This window comes from Pleurodeles waltl, chromosome 5 (genome assembly GCF_031143425.1).
Source record: "Pleurodeles waltl isolate 20211129_DDA chromosome 5, aPleWal1.hap1.20221129, whole genome shotgun sequence".
Taxonomy (NCBI): domain Eukaryota; kingdom Metazoa; phylum Chordata; class Amphibia; order Caudata; family Salamandridae; genus Pleurodeles; species Pleurodeles waltl.
The window spans coordinates 1,095,815,931-1,095,836,596 of NC_090444.1; the positions used below are offsets into that span (position 1 = coordinate 1,095,815,931).

General features: G+C 39.7%; 1 protein-coding gene across 2 annotated transcripts in view; it reads left to right on the forward strand.

The window, feature by feature from the left end:
* SNX9 (sorting nexin 9) overlaps positions 1-20,666 on the forward strand; it is an 844,750-nt gene that overhangs the window by 645,018 nt on the left and 179,066 nt on the right. For both annotated transcript variants that reach the window (XM_069235304.1, XM_069235305.1), the window contains one exon: positions 10,931-11,020. In XM_069235304.1, coding sequence (XP_069091405.1) covers positions 10,931-11,020 — 90 coding nt within the window. The remainder of the gene's footprint in view (positions 1-10,930; positions 11,021-20,666) is intronic.

Here is a 20,666-nt window from a genome sequence, read left to right on the forward strand (position 1 = left end):
ATTCTGCACCAAGCAACTACAACATTCACGGAGGATGAGTCCCTCAGTAAAGCAGTAGAGTACAGCTTTTTCGACCACAGACAATCCTTTCAGTGGTTTGTAGTACATTGTAACAATTTCCCTAGTTTAGAATTACTCTGGACGATTCACCTTCTTCTAATTGTCTTAGGGTTACTAAAAAACAGGCTTTTATAAAAACGTAGCATCTATGTAATGCTCTTTTGTTGGAAACCGCAATTCTTAGTTTATAGTGCAATATGCTCATTTGTCAATATCAAAAAGAAGATTTTTTTGCACAAGAAGGTGTCAGTCATTGAGCTGTCAAATGAGCAAGAAGACATTCAGATGGCATGTGGAAGCCAACAACTGCAATTAACTAGAAAAGAACAAAAAGGGGGAAAACAAGGAAGCTAGAAAGATGAAGAATTAAAAATGTGTCTTATAATTGTGGGTAGTCAATTAAGAAGTACAACCACTTGACTCTGATAAATACTATTCTTACCAACTGACATCTGTTACCGGGTACAGTACATCTTGGAGGTCTACAGTTTTGGTGTCCAAAATGGGATTGGGGCGAATCACACTATGTAAGGAAGCCCTAATATAAAGTTACCTTACGGAGAGCAGCAGCCCCATCAAGTCTTTCCAACAAATCTTACATTCTCAAGGGAAATCGTTACTGTGAATGAACATAAGAGGACTGCAAGTTTTCAATCCATTAAGCCCATACAAAGTGAAAACTACAGGCAAATCCAGTCCTGAGTAAATCTGCCAAAGAAAGTTTTAATACCTTTGGGGGGAGGGGGGGAACCTTTAAAATACGAAAGGATACAGGTGATGGGCTATAGAATGATCCCATCTGGAACCAGTATTTTGATTGTCCGTAATGAGATGAGGGCCTTCTAGCTTGACTCTATCCACAGATACCTAAGGAAGAACTCAAGGACATTGGGATGGTGAGAGTGAATGCTTAAAGTAAACATATGTATATCTGTGAAGTCTTCATCAATGAACAACCAACCAGGGCCTTGATGGACAGTGGATGTCTACAAATCATAGTGAGAAAGCCAGAGCGTATGTCTCATGGGAAAAAGGAACAGAGCTGATGGGGTATGAGTGACATACATACATGTGGGCACCAGTAAATGCTCTCCCCAAGATATGTAGCCTTAGGTAGGTGCTTCCAAGATTACAGTTAAAGCAGGAGCCTTCACCTCCCTTTTCTTAAGTAGTGACATACTTGAGTTTCCCAACAAAGAAGTGCCTTTGTCATCAGCAGGCATTATCCCTGAGAGCAGGCAGTTGTCCAAAACTGAAAGGAAGCATCATTAAACTAGAAAATGGGGGCTGTGTAGATTGGAACCTAGTAGTCAAAGTAGGCAGTTTCAGGTCCACTCAAAAGAATGACCATAACCACCAGTCAGTTACAGAATGACCATATTCTCCAGTTAGTTTGTCTAGGGGCTCAACTTGGGACATTGAAAGAACCTCTACTGCTTGGACCAGGACCTCCTATATTAGATCACCAGGTGCATTGGGCCTCCAAACGTATCAAACACAAATATTATAGTTTGCCTTTTACACATACTTGGGAGACAACATGGAAGCCAGAAGGCACAAAAGAATGGCGATTCTCATAATGTAATGATAAGAGAAACTCCTGAGCGCATAAAGACTTGCTGTCAATTTTAAACAATTGATATGAGAATTCCTCTCTTGGTCTGACCATAAGCCACCCATCTCATGAGCACTCAAACGTGCACCCCAACCAGACAGACTGGCATCCGTCTTCAAAACAATCTGGGATACATCCAAAAATTGCATGGTCATTCCAGGACTCCAAATTCTGCAACCACCAAGTCAGTTCCAACTTTGCTTCTAAATCCAAAGTTATGTTGTCTCCATACCAAACACCAGAACACAGTGCTTCTGCCTTCACTCTCTGCAATGCACGATAATATAAAGGTCCTGGAAGCACTGCCTGAATTGACGAGGATAGTAAACCTATCAACTTGCTAATTCTCTCGACGTCAAACAGTCGCTTCATAATTATTAATGGATTTCCTTTATTTGTTTTACCCTTTTCTCTGGTAAATTCAACACAGCATTTACTGTATCTGTCGTAAACCGCAAGAATTCCAGCTTCTGAGAAGGTATCAAAACTGACTTTTCACATTTATCAGAAAATCAAAACTCTTCAAGAGATTCTTTATCTCTTGCAGATAAATCAAAAGAGATAAAGAAATCAAATGAATGTTGTCCAAATAGATGATCATTCATACCCTTATCTCTCTTAGAAAGGATACCACCACTCTCATCACATTTCTGAAACACCAGGGTGCTGAGGATAGACCAAAGGGAAGGCAACAAAATTGATAAATTTGCCCCTGCCAAATAAATTAGTGGTAGGTTGACTGTGATGTGACATTGGAATAAGCATCCTTTAGGTTTAATTTCACTAACCAGTCATTCTGTAATAGCATGTCCTTTAAAAGATGAATTCCCTCCATCTTGAAATGTCTGTAGATTAAAAACTTGTTGAGATCGCTCAGATTTATTACAGGTCTCCACCCTTTGTCTTTCTTTTCCACTAAGAACAATGTACTTATGAAGACTTTGTCTACTACACTCACTCTTATTACAATAGCATTCTTTTCCAACATACTTGCTATCTCTTTTGCAAGAAGATCAATTGTCTTCTCTGTACTGGCAAGGTACCTTTGTAAACCCTATTTTGTAACTTTGAACAGTATTCAGAACTCAAGCGTCCTTCATAATTGATTCTCATGCTTTCATAAAATATTTTAAGCATCCTCCTAGAAGTATTTACTGTACTCAACAGTGGGTCCTTGACCTCGGACTCTAGATCCCCTTCATCATTGAGGGTAGAAGGAGGATGTTGCACCTTCAGAATAACCTCTTCCCCCTTGTGCATAATGGAACCTTTGAAATCTTCGGCCAGCAGAAAGTCCTCTTCTACCAGCCCTTCCAAAAACACTATTGTTGAACATGCGTCTCATATTAACTTGTGCTTTATCTAAAGCGGTGAAAGTTTAGACTATTTACTCAGATTCTTAATCATACTGTCCCCAAATAACAACTCTTTCGGATTCTCAGAACTTTCCTTGACCACAAGGTCCCCTAATTTAGGATTTACTTTGAGCAAGATAGCTCGTCTTCTTTCAGCATTCAAGCTCCCATTTCTATTCCCCCAAAAAACAATCGCTCTTTGACTCCATCCTCTCAGCAATGCCAAATCTATTGGAGATTCATTAATATAAGCTTCCTCAGCCATAACCAGAATACGAGCCATTGATGCCAATGACATCTAAGAGTTTATCCTGGCACTGTTTAAGTGATCGTTCCAGGCCCTTTCAAGGATCTCTTCCTATTTTAAATATAAAAGTAATATGCTCCGAATCCAAATTAGGAGTTAGACAGACCTTCTTATCCATTACTGGTCTGGAGCATTCTGCTTTTAAAATATTTCTCACTTCTTTGTCTAATGTATTACGTATCGGTTTCTTTTAAATTGCACTGCATGGTCCAAAGGCCACCAGTCAGTGCTTCTGGGGTGATTAATATTGTGGGGACAGAACATTTCCTACTCCAAAGGATATTTTATAGTATCTTTAGAAGTAGTTGGAAGATCTTCTCCTTTTAAGAAATCATCCTGAAATTCATCATCATTTCCTAAATCTAAAATATATTCATCAAAATCAAAATTTGAATGCCCCTCTTTTCAAATGTCTCTTCAATAGTGTCCAACCCTTGGCTTTTCAGTTCTTCTGTCGCTTTGGACGCCTTTCTTACTCAAGCCGCTAAGGACCTTTTTCTCACCTGTGTGGCTTAGGACACCTTTCCTTTCCTTGGTGCTAAGATCAACCATCTCTTTTTTGCCAACAGACTTTTTATTCAGATCTTCCATTTTTCTCTTTTTCTGAGTAATATTCTTATCTGCCTCACTATCTGATATCGACCAATTCACATTATCAGAATCTGATTTCCCTTTTCTGTTCAAAACATCTTTCAGTGAATACTCAATACAACCTTTCTTTTCACTTTCTATTAATCTCCTAATTATTTCTTCACTTATGGAGTGACCACAGAAGTCTCTGATTTTGACATTTTCTAAATATATAAATGTTGATTAAATAAAAGATTTATATAAAATGTAAATATGAACAAATTAGCTGGTCAAATCCCAATAAACCTGACTGGATTACAGGTCTCCTCTACCCAACCGACCTTTGTAACAGACAACTGTCAGCTGAGAACATGTGAAAAAAACACTAACTTAGGCGCGTTTAATAACATGGAAAATAAACTAATTTAAAATGGCCGCCCCTTCTTACAAGAGGTTACAGAATGCAATCACCCATTGCATTCCTCTGACCATCCTGCAAGTTTCACACGTACTACGGAGCTATTCAGACTCCATCACAAGCCTGAACTGAGTGCACCAGCAACGCTTCTCAGAGCTGATTGCGCGCTGTGATGTCAGCACCACAGAAAATGTAGAACCAAACACTAAGCTATGAGCGTCTCAAAACAGAGGTGCTCGCAGCACCAACTGTCAAATCAGCCTGATCAAAGCTGCAGCCATTGGACAAAGAACAAATAACCCCCGGAGATCAACAGCGCTCCAAGTAAGATAATGTCTGCTTGTCAGACGCTAACGTAAGATTTCAAAAGCTGAATCCTTAAAAACGAAACTCTGAAAAATACAATAATTGGTGTCAAAAATGTATTTAAAAAATACCAATACAATACACAGAGCATAACTTTAAAATGGAAAACAATTCTAGAATATAATAAAAATAGCAAACCAATAGAATAATTTTCAAAAGCTATGAAACAAGTGCTACTTATCTGAACTGGAGCAGCAATTAAGAGGATGTGGCTAAAGTTCAGAGACTATGGAGTTTAAGGTTCTATTCTGGAATGTTACTTTGTGATGTAATGTTTTTCTTTAAACTGTGGAGTGGCTTTAAAGGTTTAAAATGCATAATGATAGCCTCCGGTCTTGTAATGAAATCTGCTATATAATTTCAATTGGCTAGGGATTTATGTTTAAATAACCAGGTTTTGTCAACAGTGTATTGTTCATCCTTTTAGCAAGGGCTATGTCCTAAAAGAATGACAAGTAAAACAAGCTACACTCCTAATTCATATGCCTTTTTCACTTACAGAGATATACATGATTAGGTCTCTTCAATGCTCATTTTGTGGACATAAATAAATTGTACATATAGCGGAATCCTCCCAAATACTGTCCCAAATACCCAAAGGTATTTTTGCAGCTCAATGTGTGACACCCTTCGTATCCTTTCATTTTCCAAGGTGGGATTATCAGGGGCAGTAGTCTTAAACCATGAAACACATTGTATGCCCAGCCTTATGAAGTAAATACATGCCACTTTTATATCTCAAAATCATCATGTAGCAATTTCACAAAGATTTATTAGTACAACGGTTCAATCAAATAAGCTTATGTTAAAAAAAAATAAAAAAAACACTGACCCAGAGGATAAGAACTACAAGATATTATCTGTAATTGTGATCTCTGTTTGAAGTAGCCCACAGTTTTCCACTGGACTTAGGTCATTTGAATAACTCATTGGACGTCAGCCATGTACCCATTTCGTCCTTTGCAAGAGTACAGTAGCAGTACCAGCCCCTTCAAAAACAGCTTTTGAATGCAGGGTGGAATTCCTCCGCCTCAATATTCAAAACTCATAGGTCACCACTCTAGCCAAAATTAAAAAGGCTATCTATTACAACTGGGGCACCACTCTAGCCAAAATTAAAAAGGCTATCTATTACAACTGGGGCACCACTCTAGCCAAAATTAAAGAGGCTGTCTGTTACAACCGGGGCACATGATTGAGGTATTTGACTCCTAGGGACAAATTACTTACTCTGCTTCCTAACACAGCACCTAAGTTGCTAGTTTGTTGGCTTTTATTGGACTGTAGGAAAAGCATCTAGTTTGGTATCCAAACCAGAGGGAATATAAAAACTAGTGTTTTATATCAATAGTCTGAACATATTTAATAAACAGAAGTCAACGCCGTCCTGCCTAATGACCTCTGAATGTAGAGTTCCCAACCATATTTTCTCCCAGGGACTTTTGGGCACCTGGGAATTCCTCTCTTTTCATTACAGCAAACAAAAACCCTGAAAATCCTGATGATAAAAGCAAACCCCATCCTTTCAACTCTTCCTGAAGAATAGATTTCTAACAGGGCAACCAAATCTCATCTGTAATGTGTTAGTCCTTTTTTTATTGACCTAACCAACTCGTAGCAAGCAAATAGATAATACATCAATGCAAAGGAAAGACTGTTGTCCTCATGACAATTCTAACCATCTCAAACAAAAACTCTGCCACACTGGACCACATGAAAAGCACCTTGGCCTGCCCCCCACTTCCATAACAAAGGGGAAGGAGAAGGAGGAGAATACAAATTCACTTTTCCTTACTACAGATCCTCTATACTACCACAACTAGAACAAGAAAAATATACTTTGTGCGATGTCGAGCTGCAATTAAACAATAAATCAGGAGTATTGTGTTCAGTACTCACCATGTGATTTTTCCATGCCTTTCGCTGTGAGGCCTGTAAAAGCCTTCCTAGCCTCAGCCTGCTAGAATCTGTGCTGGTGCTCATTATGCTGGGCCCTAGGCTTCACTGGATGTCAGGGTGCAGCATCCAGACCTATTAACTTTTACTTAATGTGTTGCAGTCCTTGCCTCCCAGTTGCAACAGAGTGACCGTTGTCAAAGAGGAGCCACATCTATTTACTTTTAACAGATGCCTCAGATATACTAGACACATCATACAAAATGTGTTTCCACTCCAAGGGTGCACCAGACTCAACAGTAATTGAGCCGATGTGTTTATCTTTACCTTCCATCCTGGTTTTAAGACTGCAAAGCCACGGAGCCACAATATTGAGAGAGAACACTCCCTGCACAAGAAATCACTGAATCATCCCATCGAGTGTCTCAGCGTTTTGGGATTTAGCAGGCATTAGCCAGGATTTGCTTATTTGTGTACTACAACATTTCCTCCAAGGACTACCTCTCTAACTGGAATCAAATCCATTCCGTCAACATGTTGTTGAAAAAAACACTGTATTCTGTACCTCCTTCTTTGAGCATTGCTGGGGGACTCTAAGGGTGAGAGCCTCTTTGTGAACACCTGCTTCTCCAGGCTTTTGTCCAGGGTCAAAGGTGTTGCATCCATGGAAGATATCTTTTCAGCAGTGTGCTCATTCATGGGCTACAGATCTGGCAAGCATGCTGGAATCCGTGATTTTCTTGTAGGCCAGGCAATCTCCAGGTTCAGTGCGCGTATTTACTGCCCCAGACACTAAATTATGTATTTATGAGAATGTATTACTGATTTCTGTTTACAGTACCTGTTACAGGGCTTAAAGCACGAAATGTTTGGTGAGGACATGGAGCCCGGAGAGATTTCTCAGAAAAATAACTCTCCTTTGAGGAAAAAAGAACTGAGAAAATCATGAGATCTCCAAATCCTATGTCTGAAAGGCACTTAAAGAAGCATTGGCATAGCCAGTTGGTCTCGGCAATTCGAGAGTTATTGGCGTTGTCAGTGTTTTTTATCCATGTTGTATAGCAGCATGGCTGAAAGTGCTTGAAAAATGCGCAGTCTAGCCAAAACCCAAAAAGTTACATAGAGTAACAACATGACATTCTAATTCACTACACTGTAGCTGCAGAGAAACTAAGGCAAGAACACGAGATGAAGGAGTTAAGCAAGCTGTAAAAAAACATTCACTGAAGAGTATTTTTATCCTTTGGGTCTGTTTGTTCATGCAAGGGCGAGGTTTGGATTTCCGTATAAAAAATGGCAACAACAGAAAGGGAGTTGAAAAATGTGACACAAAGTGGCCATTGGGATTTTGGAAGTTCTGCGCAGATTGAATACCCAACTGCATCAAAAAAATGATACGTAATGTAATATTCAGTGATTTTAATTGCTTTGTAAGTTATCTATTTTTTATTTACGACACCTGTGCTTTCATTAAACCGCCTTAGTACCTGTTGGGCAGCACATATAGGCTTTTAAGCGTTTCTTTTTAATAAATTTGCTAAAATTTACTAATATTTTGCACTTTTACTAGACTGAGAAGAAGCGTACCAAAGGAAGTACATTATTTGAACAATAGTGTGAAAATAGTACAGGGTCTATAATTGTTTTTAGTTGCTACGGGTGCTCATTAAAACACACATTACAATAGTGCACAATATATTTTCATTGATGGTTACGGATGACTTGTAAAAACTAGCTTGTGGCCTTGCACAAAGAGGGTGGCCATAGGAACCATTATAGAGCAGGGCTTCTTATTAGTGCGTTCCTGTGTAAATATTATTGTCTATTGTTTAAAAAGCAGCACTCTCATTAAATGGGGTCGCAATGACGAAAAGAAAACTGGCCCTGTTGGATGTGTTCCTCTGTGGTTTCTTATAAATAGAGTTTTACCCGTGTGCAAAGCGCTTAACGGCTCTTCATCTAAATCCTAAACCATATTACTTTAGATAGAGATATCCTAGGAGATCCTACCTGACTACACACTGGAAATAACTTAAGCTTTTACCCGCACTTTCAATATTATGCACTTGGTGGCGCTTTGTGACTTTTAATACACATCGCAGCTAAATGTGATTCTTTGAGAAGGCTACTTGGTCATAATAATGAACTAGAGGGACCCTGACACTCTAAAAGAAAGCTCAAATTGAGATCACCAAGCGCCATGATACCACTTTGTGCACGTATAAAATTATGCTTTGACCTTTCAAGCCGAAAAAAACATTGAAAACTATCTTTGTGCAAAGTCTTTTTAAACTAATCACAAGCAGAGTGTTAAATTGTTACACCATTTTTAATGCAGCTTTTGTGCTCAGATTGCAAATAACTGCTTCGTTCAAAATGAAGCCCAGGTTGGAGAAGTCGGAACTTGTAAAAACACAAGCACTCGTGTGGAGTGCTGAAAATATTCCTATGGCGCATACTGCAATGTTGTTACCTGCATTTTTTCCGGTTCAAGTCTAGTTAAATCAATGCACAGATTTGGAAAATTAAATCAAGTATGCATAGATTTGTAATCAACCAAAAATATGATTACAAACATGTTTGCATCTCACAAAGGGGTATTGAATAAGGAGGTACAGCTTTGGAAATAGAAATAAATGCACCTCATCCCAACAGTTGCCTCACAAAGTACTCGTGTCCATGATGATATTTGGCCATCGATGCAGCTTATTTATAAATAGCCATATTTTGCGACCAAGCCTTCAAGAAATGCACTCTTGCTTTTTCTCTCCCCAGCACTGCCTCCTTCCTTCCCACTCCTGCACACAAAGCAAGCAGGTGGCCAAGGGAAGAGGATGGGAGGGGGAGCAGACCAAGTCTTTTTGTATTCACAGATATGAAGAGGTAAAGCTCTTCTTGGAAAAAAGGACTGGACCAGATTGATTGTTAAGGGTTCACATAACTGGAACTTGCAGACACCCAGTAGGCAACTCAAGGCCATTCACTGAGCGTGCTGCCAACCATAGAGTGGTACTTTTGTTTAGGAGAGAGTTTTTCAAATGAGGGTGGTTTGATCTAAACAAGCAAGAACAGTTGTGCTCCGTTGCCTAAATTCACAAACTGGTATGTGGGAATGCTGAGGGCTTCCAGGATTGTCGGTGGAGCAGAAAGGAGCTGGTAGGCTATGAAGCAGACACACAATGCTGTCTCCACAGAGAGAGAGATAGGGAACGGTATGTGAAGAGCACAGATGATGATTACATCATTAGACTTGGCCCTCTCCTTGCGCTGATCTACTCCTGGCTCGCATTACAAAGCCAGGATGACAGACAAAGATAAGGCTGAGCATGTGTTCTTACAGTCAGCTTAAAGTAGTCAAGCAGGAAATACAGAGGCGGCCCGCTGCACGCAGACACAGCAGGAATTTCACTATTTACAGAGTCTGAGGGACAGCAAATGTGACCAGGTAAGAACAAGATTTACAGGACTGTCGGAGCTAGGAGCAACTGAAAACTCAAAGCTCTCCAGTTAAGTGCTCAAAACAAACAAAAAGGTAGTTTCTAAAGCACATCCTAAAATGTCAGCTGAGGATAGATATTAGTACTTGGTCCCTGCTGTGGGGGAGGGATAAACACAAGAAGAAGCATGACACATGGATGCAATAGACAAATGGAGGGAAATAATAGGAGAGCGACGATGGAGACTGAATGGGAAGCTCATGGGTGGGCTGAAGCTCACAAACTATATACAACATGTCCCTATGAGACAACGCATGCGCTGCCTAGCCGAGACTTAAAAAGGAACTGGCTTTGAGTACGATTACTCTTTATAGCTATATTCGATGTCTCGTCCGACAGCACGCAACACCTTCAGTGACATCAGTCAGCACCACCTGGTGCCTGTAACGTTTTATTCTAGGAACATGTCCAGATCCAGTTTGATGCCTGCAAAGGGATTTGCAAAAGGAATCTGTGAGAACAGTGATATCCATCAGAAAGGAAATTACTGAGGGTAAGTAATTTGTTGTCTTGCTTTTTGGGGATGCTCTAACTAAGGAGGATTTTTATCTGTTTTCAGATATGGGGCAGTCCTACTCTCCTCAGTACTTGCCCCTTGGCAAACGTTACTCTGTTTATTCTTTTATGGTCCAAAGTTTGATAAAATGGAGTGGTGCTGACATGCTGTCAGAAGTTGCATTTGGGCCTACTTGGTAACATGAGTCAAAATGGTCAGATCTTGTATAGAGAACCTTTCTGAGAACTAATTGCGCAAATGTTTTTCATGGTTTAAACTTGCCTTGCATCTGCTGATAACATTCTCTGTACAGATTTATTCACATAATATTTTTGTAATTCCGTTTACAGCCGAGGAAAGATCTTCATTATCTCATGGAAACTAACCATGAGTATAAGGGTTTTTTGGGTTGTTTTCCAGACATCATTGGAACTCATAAGGTAAGCACATTTAGATGTTATAGTTTATAATTGTAACGCTCTCAAATGAATTTGTTTCAGACAATATATTGGACATTGTGAATTTCATGCCTGGAGGTATTGAGTTGTTTGTTGTTTTATTGTTGTTGTAGTGTTATGTTTCTTTTCAAGTCCAAGCTTAATAACATAGGTGGAATGTTAAGAGGGTTCTCGGGAGAATGTGGAATGTGAAGGGATGGGCAGTTGGAGGATCGCACTGTGGTGTCCAGGTGCTTGATCAATTGAACTTTTCCTTACCTGTTTCTGGTGCGCTCCACTTCTTCATTGGTGACGGGGGACTGCTGGACCCTGTTTACTGAGATTGGACGGTGTGCATATTTGCTCTTTGTTTGACGCTGCAATTTGAGTTCCAGTCTTCCTGTTGTGGAGTTCGGGTATTGTGCTAGGAGCGGACCCTTTTGGTGCTGTTGGGAGGATATGAAGGGAATTGGTGGTGGGTGAAAAGACTACAAGACGGCGGTATTTATATTTTTGGTAGCGACATGCGTTGGGTGCCAAATGCTTGCTTTCCTCTCACGCAGTCACGGGCACGCAGCTGAACGCTTGCACACAAGCACGCTTAACACTTGGATGCTTGCGTGCGTTTGAATACGGAGTGTCTACACACATTGCACATTTCGTCTAGTCTGCACAACACCTTCAGTGAAGTGGAAACAACTTGTCGTCAGCCTTTAAGTGTTCAAGGAAGTCTCAGTGATGCGCACACCTTAGTATTTTGAAGTGCATCACCAGTATCAACATATTGCATGGAAACAATAATATAGGAATTTCTTTTATATACGGGTGTGAGTACTTTGACATAAAGGAAACGTTTTCTTATCAAAAGACAACGGTGACTACTTTATATTAATTTATTATTTTAACAAATTGACAATTGACTATATGAATTATATACTTTTTTTTTTTTTTTTTTTTTTTAATGGAATCAGTATTAGCACCACCTATGTTTTTACAACAGCCAGGGCAACCTGTAATGCCATGGGAGGATTGGATTATATTTAGAGGCAATTGGGTGGATATTTTTACTTCAAAAAGAAAACTAGCTCTATTAAAACATAATTTAGGTATAGAAGGTAGGAACATTTTGCACAGCTTACCTGTTCCTGATACTTCTGATTAAGGTGATGACGAAGAAGTGTATGAAAGAGCTATAAGGTGCTTTTAGCAATCATCATAGTAAAAAATGTAGTGACATAAAAATGTAATGACATACATTTGTCTCAAGGAGTCAACTGCCTGATGAAAGCATAGAGCAGTGTAGGATGCTTACGAGTTCTAGCAGCCACATGTAAGTTCTAAGATTTACATGATAAAATTATTAGAGACCAATTGATTAATAAGTTAAGTGATCCTAAAATACAAGAATAATTGTTGAGTGTACATGAACCCACATTAGAAAAGGCAATAACAATTGCTAAGAAAATGGAAGATGTATCTTCGTATATGTCGAATTTAAAGTCAGAAAATAAGATATCTTCTTCCCAGGTGAAGTTTTGTGAAGGAAATGTGTAGAAAGTAGATACTGTCACTGTGGTTAAAAATAAGTCGAAGGTTAGACCAATTGAAGGTTTTAATACTAGGAACAAAACAGTGTTTTAGGTGTGGGAGTTTTAAGCATGTAGCACAGATGAAAATTGCCCAGCTGTTAAGGCCAAATGTTATCATTGCACACATACAGGACATTTTCCTAGAATGTGTAAGGCTAACCTAAAAGAAAATGTATAAGAAAGAAAATTCCAGAGTTGTGGTCCAAAGGGTTGAAGAAAATTCATCGAATGATGATGATGAGGTATTAGTTGCATATGAACCTGTGGATCAAGGAATATGCTCATCAAACATGCTCATGCAACATCAAGTTTTAAATATTGATGATGTATATAATCCACCGAAATGTAAAATTGTAATTTTGGGTGGATTATTGTGGAACGAAATTACCTATTCTAGGGTGTTTTGATGCAGTTTCGAGTTTCAAGAGCAAAGAAGTAATATGCTTATGTGTACATTGTGGGAAAAGGTATGTTTTTACTGGGTTGGAGAGAACAGGAGAAGTTAGGGATCACATTAGATCCAAATAGAACTGAACAGGTGATGGCTATGGAAGATTCAGTTTCAGATAAATGGAAAAAAGCGTTTCCACAAGTTTTTCAGGAGAATTTAGGCAAATTAAAGGGATTTTCCCATTGCATTGTACTTAAACAGGTTTCTGCCCCGAAGGGTTCATAAAGTGAGGAACATGCCATTATCGATGAAGAATGCATTGTCTGTTGAATAAGACAAAGTTTGTTGTGAAGGAATCATAGAGCCTATATAGACATCAAATGGTAAAGTGCCCTTGTATTGGCACGGAAATCGGATGGAAACATTTGCATATGTGATGATTTACGAGATCTCAATGAATGTATATAAATATAGACTGTCATCCCGAAGGTTCATAAAGTAAGGAATGTGCCATTATCGATGAAGGATGCATTGTCTGTTGAATAAGACAAAGTTTGTTGTGAAGGAATCATAGAGCATATAGAGTCATCAAATGGTAAAGTCCCATTGTATTGGCACGGAAATCAGATGGAAAAATTTACATATGTGATGATTTACGAGATCTCAATGAATGTATATGGATTGACTGTCATCCTTTACCAAATATTAACATTATGTTAAGCACACTACAAGAGGGCAAATGTTTTACCACTCTAGATCTATCTAAGACATACTACCAAATTGTTCTGCATCATGATAGTAGGCATTTAACATTGTTTGTGACACCTCATGGAGCTTTTAGGTATCTGAGTTTGTCTTTTGGTTTGGCATCAGCCAGTGCGGTGTTTCAGCGTGCCATGCAGAAGATTTTGGTGGGCATAAGTTGGGTGGTTGTTTTTCAGGATGACATTTTAGTGTCTGGAAGAGATCAGTAAGAACATAATTGCACATTGGCACAGGTAGTGAAAAAATTGCAAAAAGCAGGACTTACGATAGGAATAGAAAAATGTAGGTTTTCTGGGCCTGAGGTTGAATATCTAGGGCATGTTGTGGGTGCTCAGGGCATTAAGCCTAAATTGAAATTGCTGCAAGCTATTGAATCTGCTCCTAGTCCAATTGACAAGGAACAATTGAAATCATTCTTAGGTCTGGCAGAATATTATGCCAAATTTGTGAAGCACTTTGCAACTTTAAATGGACCTATGAGATTACTTCTCACGAAAGGCAAAACATATGTATGGTCTGACGATTGTGAGAGGTCATTCTTAGCTATTAAGGAGGGTATCTCTAATGCACCCATTTTGAAGCCATTTAACATGGAACATAAGTCTGTTCTCTGTACTGATGCTAGTGCGTATGGTTTGGGTGCTGTGCTTATGCAGTTGCTTCAGGGAGAGGAAAGAATTATTGCTTTTGCATCTAGAACTTTAAAAGGAGCTGAAGGAAGTTACTCGGTCATTGAAAAGGAGGCTTTGGCCTGCTGGTGGGTGGTACCACATTTTCGGTCATATCAATGGGGCATACATTTTGAATTGAGACTGGATCATAAGCCTTTAGTGAATGTGATTTTGATGAAAGGTGGAGGAAAAGCTACACTGTACATAGCCAAATGGTTATTTAGGTTACAGGAGTTTACATTTACTGTGAAAAATGTATCAGGTTAAAAAAAAAAATGTCTAGGCTGATTGTCTCTCACGTCTACCATTTGATTTGTCAGAAGATGATTCCTTGCAAGAGCAGAGTTCTGAGGATTGCATGGTAGCTGCTGTAGATTAGTTATGTGAAGGAGCCATTACTAAGGAGGAATGGAAGAGAGTTGTAGAACCGGATGAAGAAATGTGTAAAATTAAACAATGTAACTAGTAAGTGGATGAAACAATGGGCGAATGATTCGCTTTTAAGAAAATACAAATTAGTATGTTCAGAATTATCAGTTGTGGATGACATGGTGTATAGGGCTGAAAGGTTGTTTTTTCCTGTGTCTGTCCGAGAAAAATTTATGTTGTTGCTACATGAGGGTCATGGTGGAATGTCAGCTATGAAGCGAAAAGCTCAAATTAATTTTTGGTGGCCAGGTATGGACAAAGACATAGATAGATTTGCATGGAACTGTGAAAATTGCAGGAATGGTGACAAGTCTTGGGTGGTTAAAGTGTCGCTTATAATGCCAGTTAAGTGTCCTGAGGGTGCTTGGAAGAAACGTGGTATAGACATTTGCGGTCCATTTAGTTTTCCAGGTTTGAGAAATAAATTTACTATCGTAATGGTTGATTCTTTTTCCAAATGGCCTGAGGTTCGTATGGTTGATGACATAAAGTCGTAAGATGTGATTATTTTTTGCAGAGATGTATTTGCAAGGGAAGGTATTCCTGACAAAATAGTTACGGATAATGGTCCTCAATTTGTTTCACAAAAAATTGAATAATCTTTTTAATCTCTTGACATTATATGTCATAAAACAGCTCTATATGATCCTCCGAAGAATGGTTTGGTTGAGCGGTTTAATAGGGTATTTGGAGAGTGTTTGCAAATGGCTGTTAAGAGGGGGTTAAAGTGGAAGGATGAACTTAGAAACATGTTGTGGAGTTAAAGATGTACTCCACGTTCTTTCCTTTTGCATTACTACGAGGGAGGAGGCCAACAACAATGGCTTGTCCTGTGTGGATGAAGAAGGGACAATATACTAGTTGTGATTTAAGTAAAATTTCAAGGAAGATTAACGATTAAAGAAAAACAGCAGAAATATTGTGACAGACATAATAACAAGACTAACAAATCTCCTTATCACATGAAGGTGGGGGAATATTTGCAAGTCGAATTGGGCACCATGGTGAGGAAAGGAGAGTCAAAGTTTTCCAAGGCCAAGAAAATATTGAAAGTTTTTGGGAATACAGTCATATTGGAAGGAAATGAGAAATAGAATGTCAGGAGATTGGTTCAGTGTGGGAAAACGTTACATCTAGGAGATTAGGAAACTAATGACTGTTTGGATCAAGATAATGATGTTGCCACAGACAAGGAAAAGATGTTCAGGAAAACTGAGAGGCAGAAGAACCAACCAAATTGGTTAAGAGACTATGTGCAATCGATAACTAGATAACTTACATCTGTTTTATGTGAGAAATTTAAGAGAGATGATGACAATAATAATTAATCCTAATACCATGTATGTAGTTAAAATATACATAAAAAAAAATATATATATATATATATACATATATATATATATATATTTTTTTTTAATGTTATTGATGGGGACATGCGTTGTATTGTTATGTTTCTTTGAAAGTCCTAGCTTAATGACATAGGTGGAATGTTAAGATGGTTCTAGGGAGAATGTGGAATGTGAAGGGACAGGCAGTTGGAGGATCGCTCTGTGGGGTCCAGTTGCTTGATCTGGAGCTACTCAAATAAATTCAACTTTTCCTTACCTGTTTGTGGTGTGCCCCATTTCTTCAATTATGATATTCATAATTCAGCTGTGTAATAGTAAATCTACCATGAAAAAATATAAATCGTATAACCATACTTATATTCAGTGAAAAATGTGTATTTAGGGGGTACTAAGCTCAGATTTAAAGCAACTTTGCCTTTACAAGCATGCAGGAAAGTAGAATATGTTGTACATATTGTCAGAAGGGGCCTAACACTTATATAAAATGTAAATTTGTTGTTTTGATGGCTCAGCTCACATGGTGGAATTGGAACAAACAATAAAAGGGCGGCATCATGTCAGAAAGAGGGAAATCGAGACCCACTCAGTCCAGAAAATTTCTGTTACATAAAACGTTTTTCTGGAGCTTCTCATTGCAACTTGGATACAAACTCTGTGTGCAGTAGCAGAGGTGGAGAACTCAGGATTGGAGATTAGGGCCGTTCTCCTGGGAGAGGGAATGGTCATCTTTTCATTGAAAGCCTTCATATGTGGTAATGTTTCAAAACAAGAACTGCCCTTTTCTCTCTCATGAAACAAGGGCAATCAATCTCTATACTATTCCTGTCAAGCAGCAGCTCTTCAAGAAAAGATGTTACAACATGTTATACCGTAGCGGACATCCTGGCCAGGTTAGTCTCATGAAGGTGGATTCTTCTGGAGGTCCTCAACCCCCATCTTTAAGGCCTGGGAAGCTGCTGTCCGTTTGCTTCCTGGGCTTGTAGGGGACCCCGACCCATACACTCACCCCTCTCTTGGAGGAGACAGGTATTTATGCATGTCTTAACTCCTCCCCCAACTCCTAATATTGAAGGTCCGTCAAAAGATTAGGCAGAGCTTGGCGTGCTATGTCTTAGTGGTGACTCTGGAGCAGGATCATAAAGTCTGTTTTTTTGGATTGGCTCCACTTACATCAGCGGGCTACATCTAGCTCCACTAGGGTAATGACCTTCTTTGCATAGATGGAAGGAGTGGTGTACTTCCATCACTCATATATTGAGCACATGGATTCAGAGGAGCATGTTCTCAGAGAACATGTAGGTTCTCCTCCACCACCACACAGTATAAAAAAAATGTCTGAGCTGCTGACCCTTGGCACTAACGAGAACATCAGCACGCTCCTATGCTCAGTGTACAATGTGAGACAGGAATGCAGGTGCACAGTGTAAGAGCTTTTTCACAACTGTTGGGCCAACCGGAACAAGCATGTAGGATCCTTCTCCACAGTCAACAATACTCTCAGAAGGCATCTGACAGCCTTAATACAAAGTCTCCTCTGATAAGTCGTACCTCAGCCCCATGAAACCTGATGGTAGTCGAGGGACGTTTGTGGCACAAACCTTTTGACCCAGTGGCCTAGGTGACATTAAGCTTTTTTCTTACAGCAAATATATTTTTGGTGTTCATAACACCAGCCAGAGACAAAAGCAACATATAGGGACTCCTTACCATGGAGCCTTTCACAGTATTCTTTAGAGACGTAATTTACTCGTTCCTCCTTTATACTGAAAGTGCCATTGGAATTTCGTTAATTGAAAGATTGTCCCCCCCACCCCCAACATCCTTTTAATGTGTACATTTAATTAACTTGTACTTCTTTCAGGCATCTTCTTTTCTGAGACCAGAATTTGGTTATCTTTTGGGGTGAGAATGGTGAGCGAGTGCTCTGTTCTCTACATGAAGCCCAATCTCCATCTGGTACCACGTCACACTCTACAATGGCTAAGCCATACCTGCCAATTTACAAATAAATTTGTCTGTGTGAGGGGGCGGGGCCTCGTGATGAGAGCTACCTAACAGACACTCTGTCCCTCACCAAGCCCCCACCCCTCCTAAAAATAAAATTTAAAAAAACACACCTCCTAATGGACATCAGCTGCTCACAGCCTCAAAATACAAGCTAGAAAACAATGTTATACAGTTCGTACTCAGCTTGTCTTTCTTGCCACCATGTGATTTTGGCTCCTACTTGGGTGACCCTGTGAAGGGAGCCGAAATCGTGTGACACATGGTGGCACCGTCTGAATTTAAGGTCTGCTAAGGCAACATCTATTGTATTTTACAGTCATGTACCCCACAAGCATCCTGCCGTCAAAACACTTTTGTAAAGCTTCCTCCAAGAGTGATGCAAAGTGTCACTAAGAAATTCTCTTAATCCTGTTTGCCTATTCCTAAAAGTCCCCTGCTGACTTTGTCCTCCTTTCTTTCTTATTTTCAAATGATGTAGAATCTGTCCACAACTTGATAATGGGGAACAGCAAGGACGTAGAAATAAGATAAAATCTATGTTACTCTTATCTTATGGTGTCTTTTCCATTGACCTCATAGCCTTTGTTCAACAGTTTTGCCGATTAACTCCCTTTTTTAACAAATGGAACTTGCTCGTGCATGTATCCTTGAAGGTCCACTTAGCACTCAAGCATATATGAGCAGTACCTGTATGCAAAGCTTTATTTTATATTAGCATCTTTAGAAACCCTTAATGATCACATTAAGTGAGAATGGGAAAGAGCTTGTATATAAGGATCTGATAAGATGCATTCAGAGGGGTGCAGTCCACAGGGGGAGTCCTGAGCACTGGTCTAAAACACTGCAGTGTGTGTCCAGCACACTCTGAGCTTGTATCAAAAGCCCCAGGCGTTTCTCATGGTTCAACGCACGAGCCTAGTTCCTAGTACCTCAAGTTTGCCTCTGAAAGGGGCCCCTATTTGATACTTTAATGGAGCCAGTTACTTGGCAGTTTCATGAACAAGATTTGATTAAATCAAGATAATCAGACATCTCTGGAACACCCGGGAGGTAGCCCTCTAAAAAAGGCAGCTGGACCTGAGGGCCCATCACGTAGCATGGAAGCCCTTTCCTCACTAATGGTAGACCATAAGTTGGATGGAAGTTTCTGCTGCTCACTCCGCAATAGCTTGGAATACGTAAGCAGACTCAAGGGATGACGGTCATGAACTTGTTAATGTGAAATTCACATACACTTTCTCAGTGAAGATTTCCCGGAGTGTACCTGTTTGTGACATCAGAGGTCAAAGTGTGCCCTCTTCTGCTCATTGGAATTCTCTCAGAGCAGGTCCTAGGCAGAGGTTCACAGTTTTGGGTAGAGCTTTCGTATCCACTGTGCACGTGCCCAAGTCCTTCTCATTGTGAAGGTGGTAAAGTAGATCAGGAGGGACACAGCACAAGTCATTCTTATAGCTCTAGTCTGGGTGTCCGTAGTTACTAGATCTCAGCAGTTAAACTCTTGGTCTCTGCCTGGGATGTAGGATCAACTCTTGCAGTTATGTTGCTATTTCACCCAAATCCACACACATTCAATCCTATGCACGGAAATTGAGTGGAGGAACTTTGCGGCATTTTCACTACTACCAGTTGTCATATGCTTTGTGGCTCTAAGTGCCACTAGTAAACCTACCATGGGGCAAAAGGGACTTCAAAATCTTTTCTCCTCACTTCAATTTATAGTTCTGTGCTGGTAACCGGGTTTTAACTTTTCTTATGGTGCATTCTGCAAGTCCATGCATTCATGTTTGGTGCTTTCTACCTCTCCTCCTTCATCACTGACCCTCCTTCCTACTACTGAAGGCTTGTAACTTCTTTAACATTTTTTCTCTGTAGTTTGCTTTTCATTTAGCTATCTTATATCCATCTTTTTGCGAAGCAGAACCCGAAAATAGCAGTAAATGTTAGAGAAAATAATGCCACCAGCAAAAGTGGTGTCTTTATGAGCCTAATTCATTACATCCGGAATAACAGTTTGCAGATCCTCTGTTGGAGCCACACAGCGCCTCACATTACTGGGTTAATGATGTTTCTACAAAACAGCACATCCAATCTGCATTCTGGAGCTAGAGTCCATGATGTGTAATGTATGAGAAATGCCCACGTTACCGTTGAGGAATGAGAAACGTTTGAGGAAAGTGATGTATTCATTTGAACTGTGAAGGGAAACTGTGGTACCAGGTTCTAGGTATTTTCCTGGGGGGTGAGCTGGCACTAAAACACAGGTTTCCTTTCTCCACAGCCACAATGTCACAAAGGGAATCTGGAAATGGAGCTTTGTTCGCAAGGTTTCATAGCCAACAACTTAAACCACATGATTGTCAGGCCCCATTTGTTTGTCAGTTATGTATTTTTTTACAGTGTTCTCTTTTTTAATGTATATGTATCACACTGGCCCACAAATAAATAAGG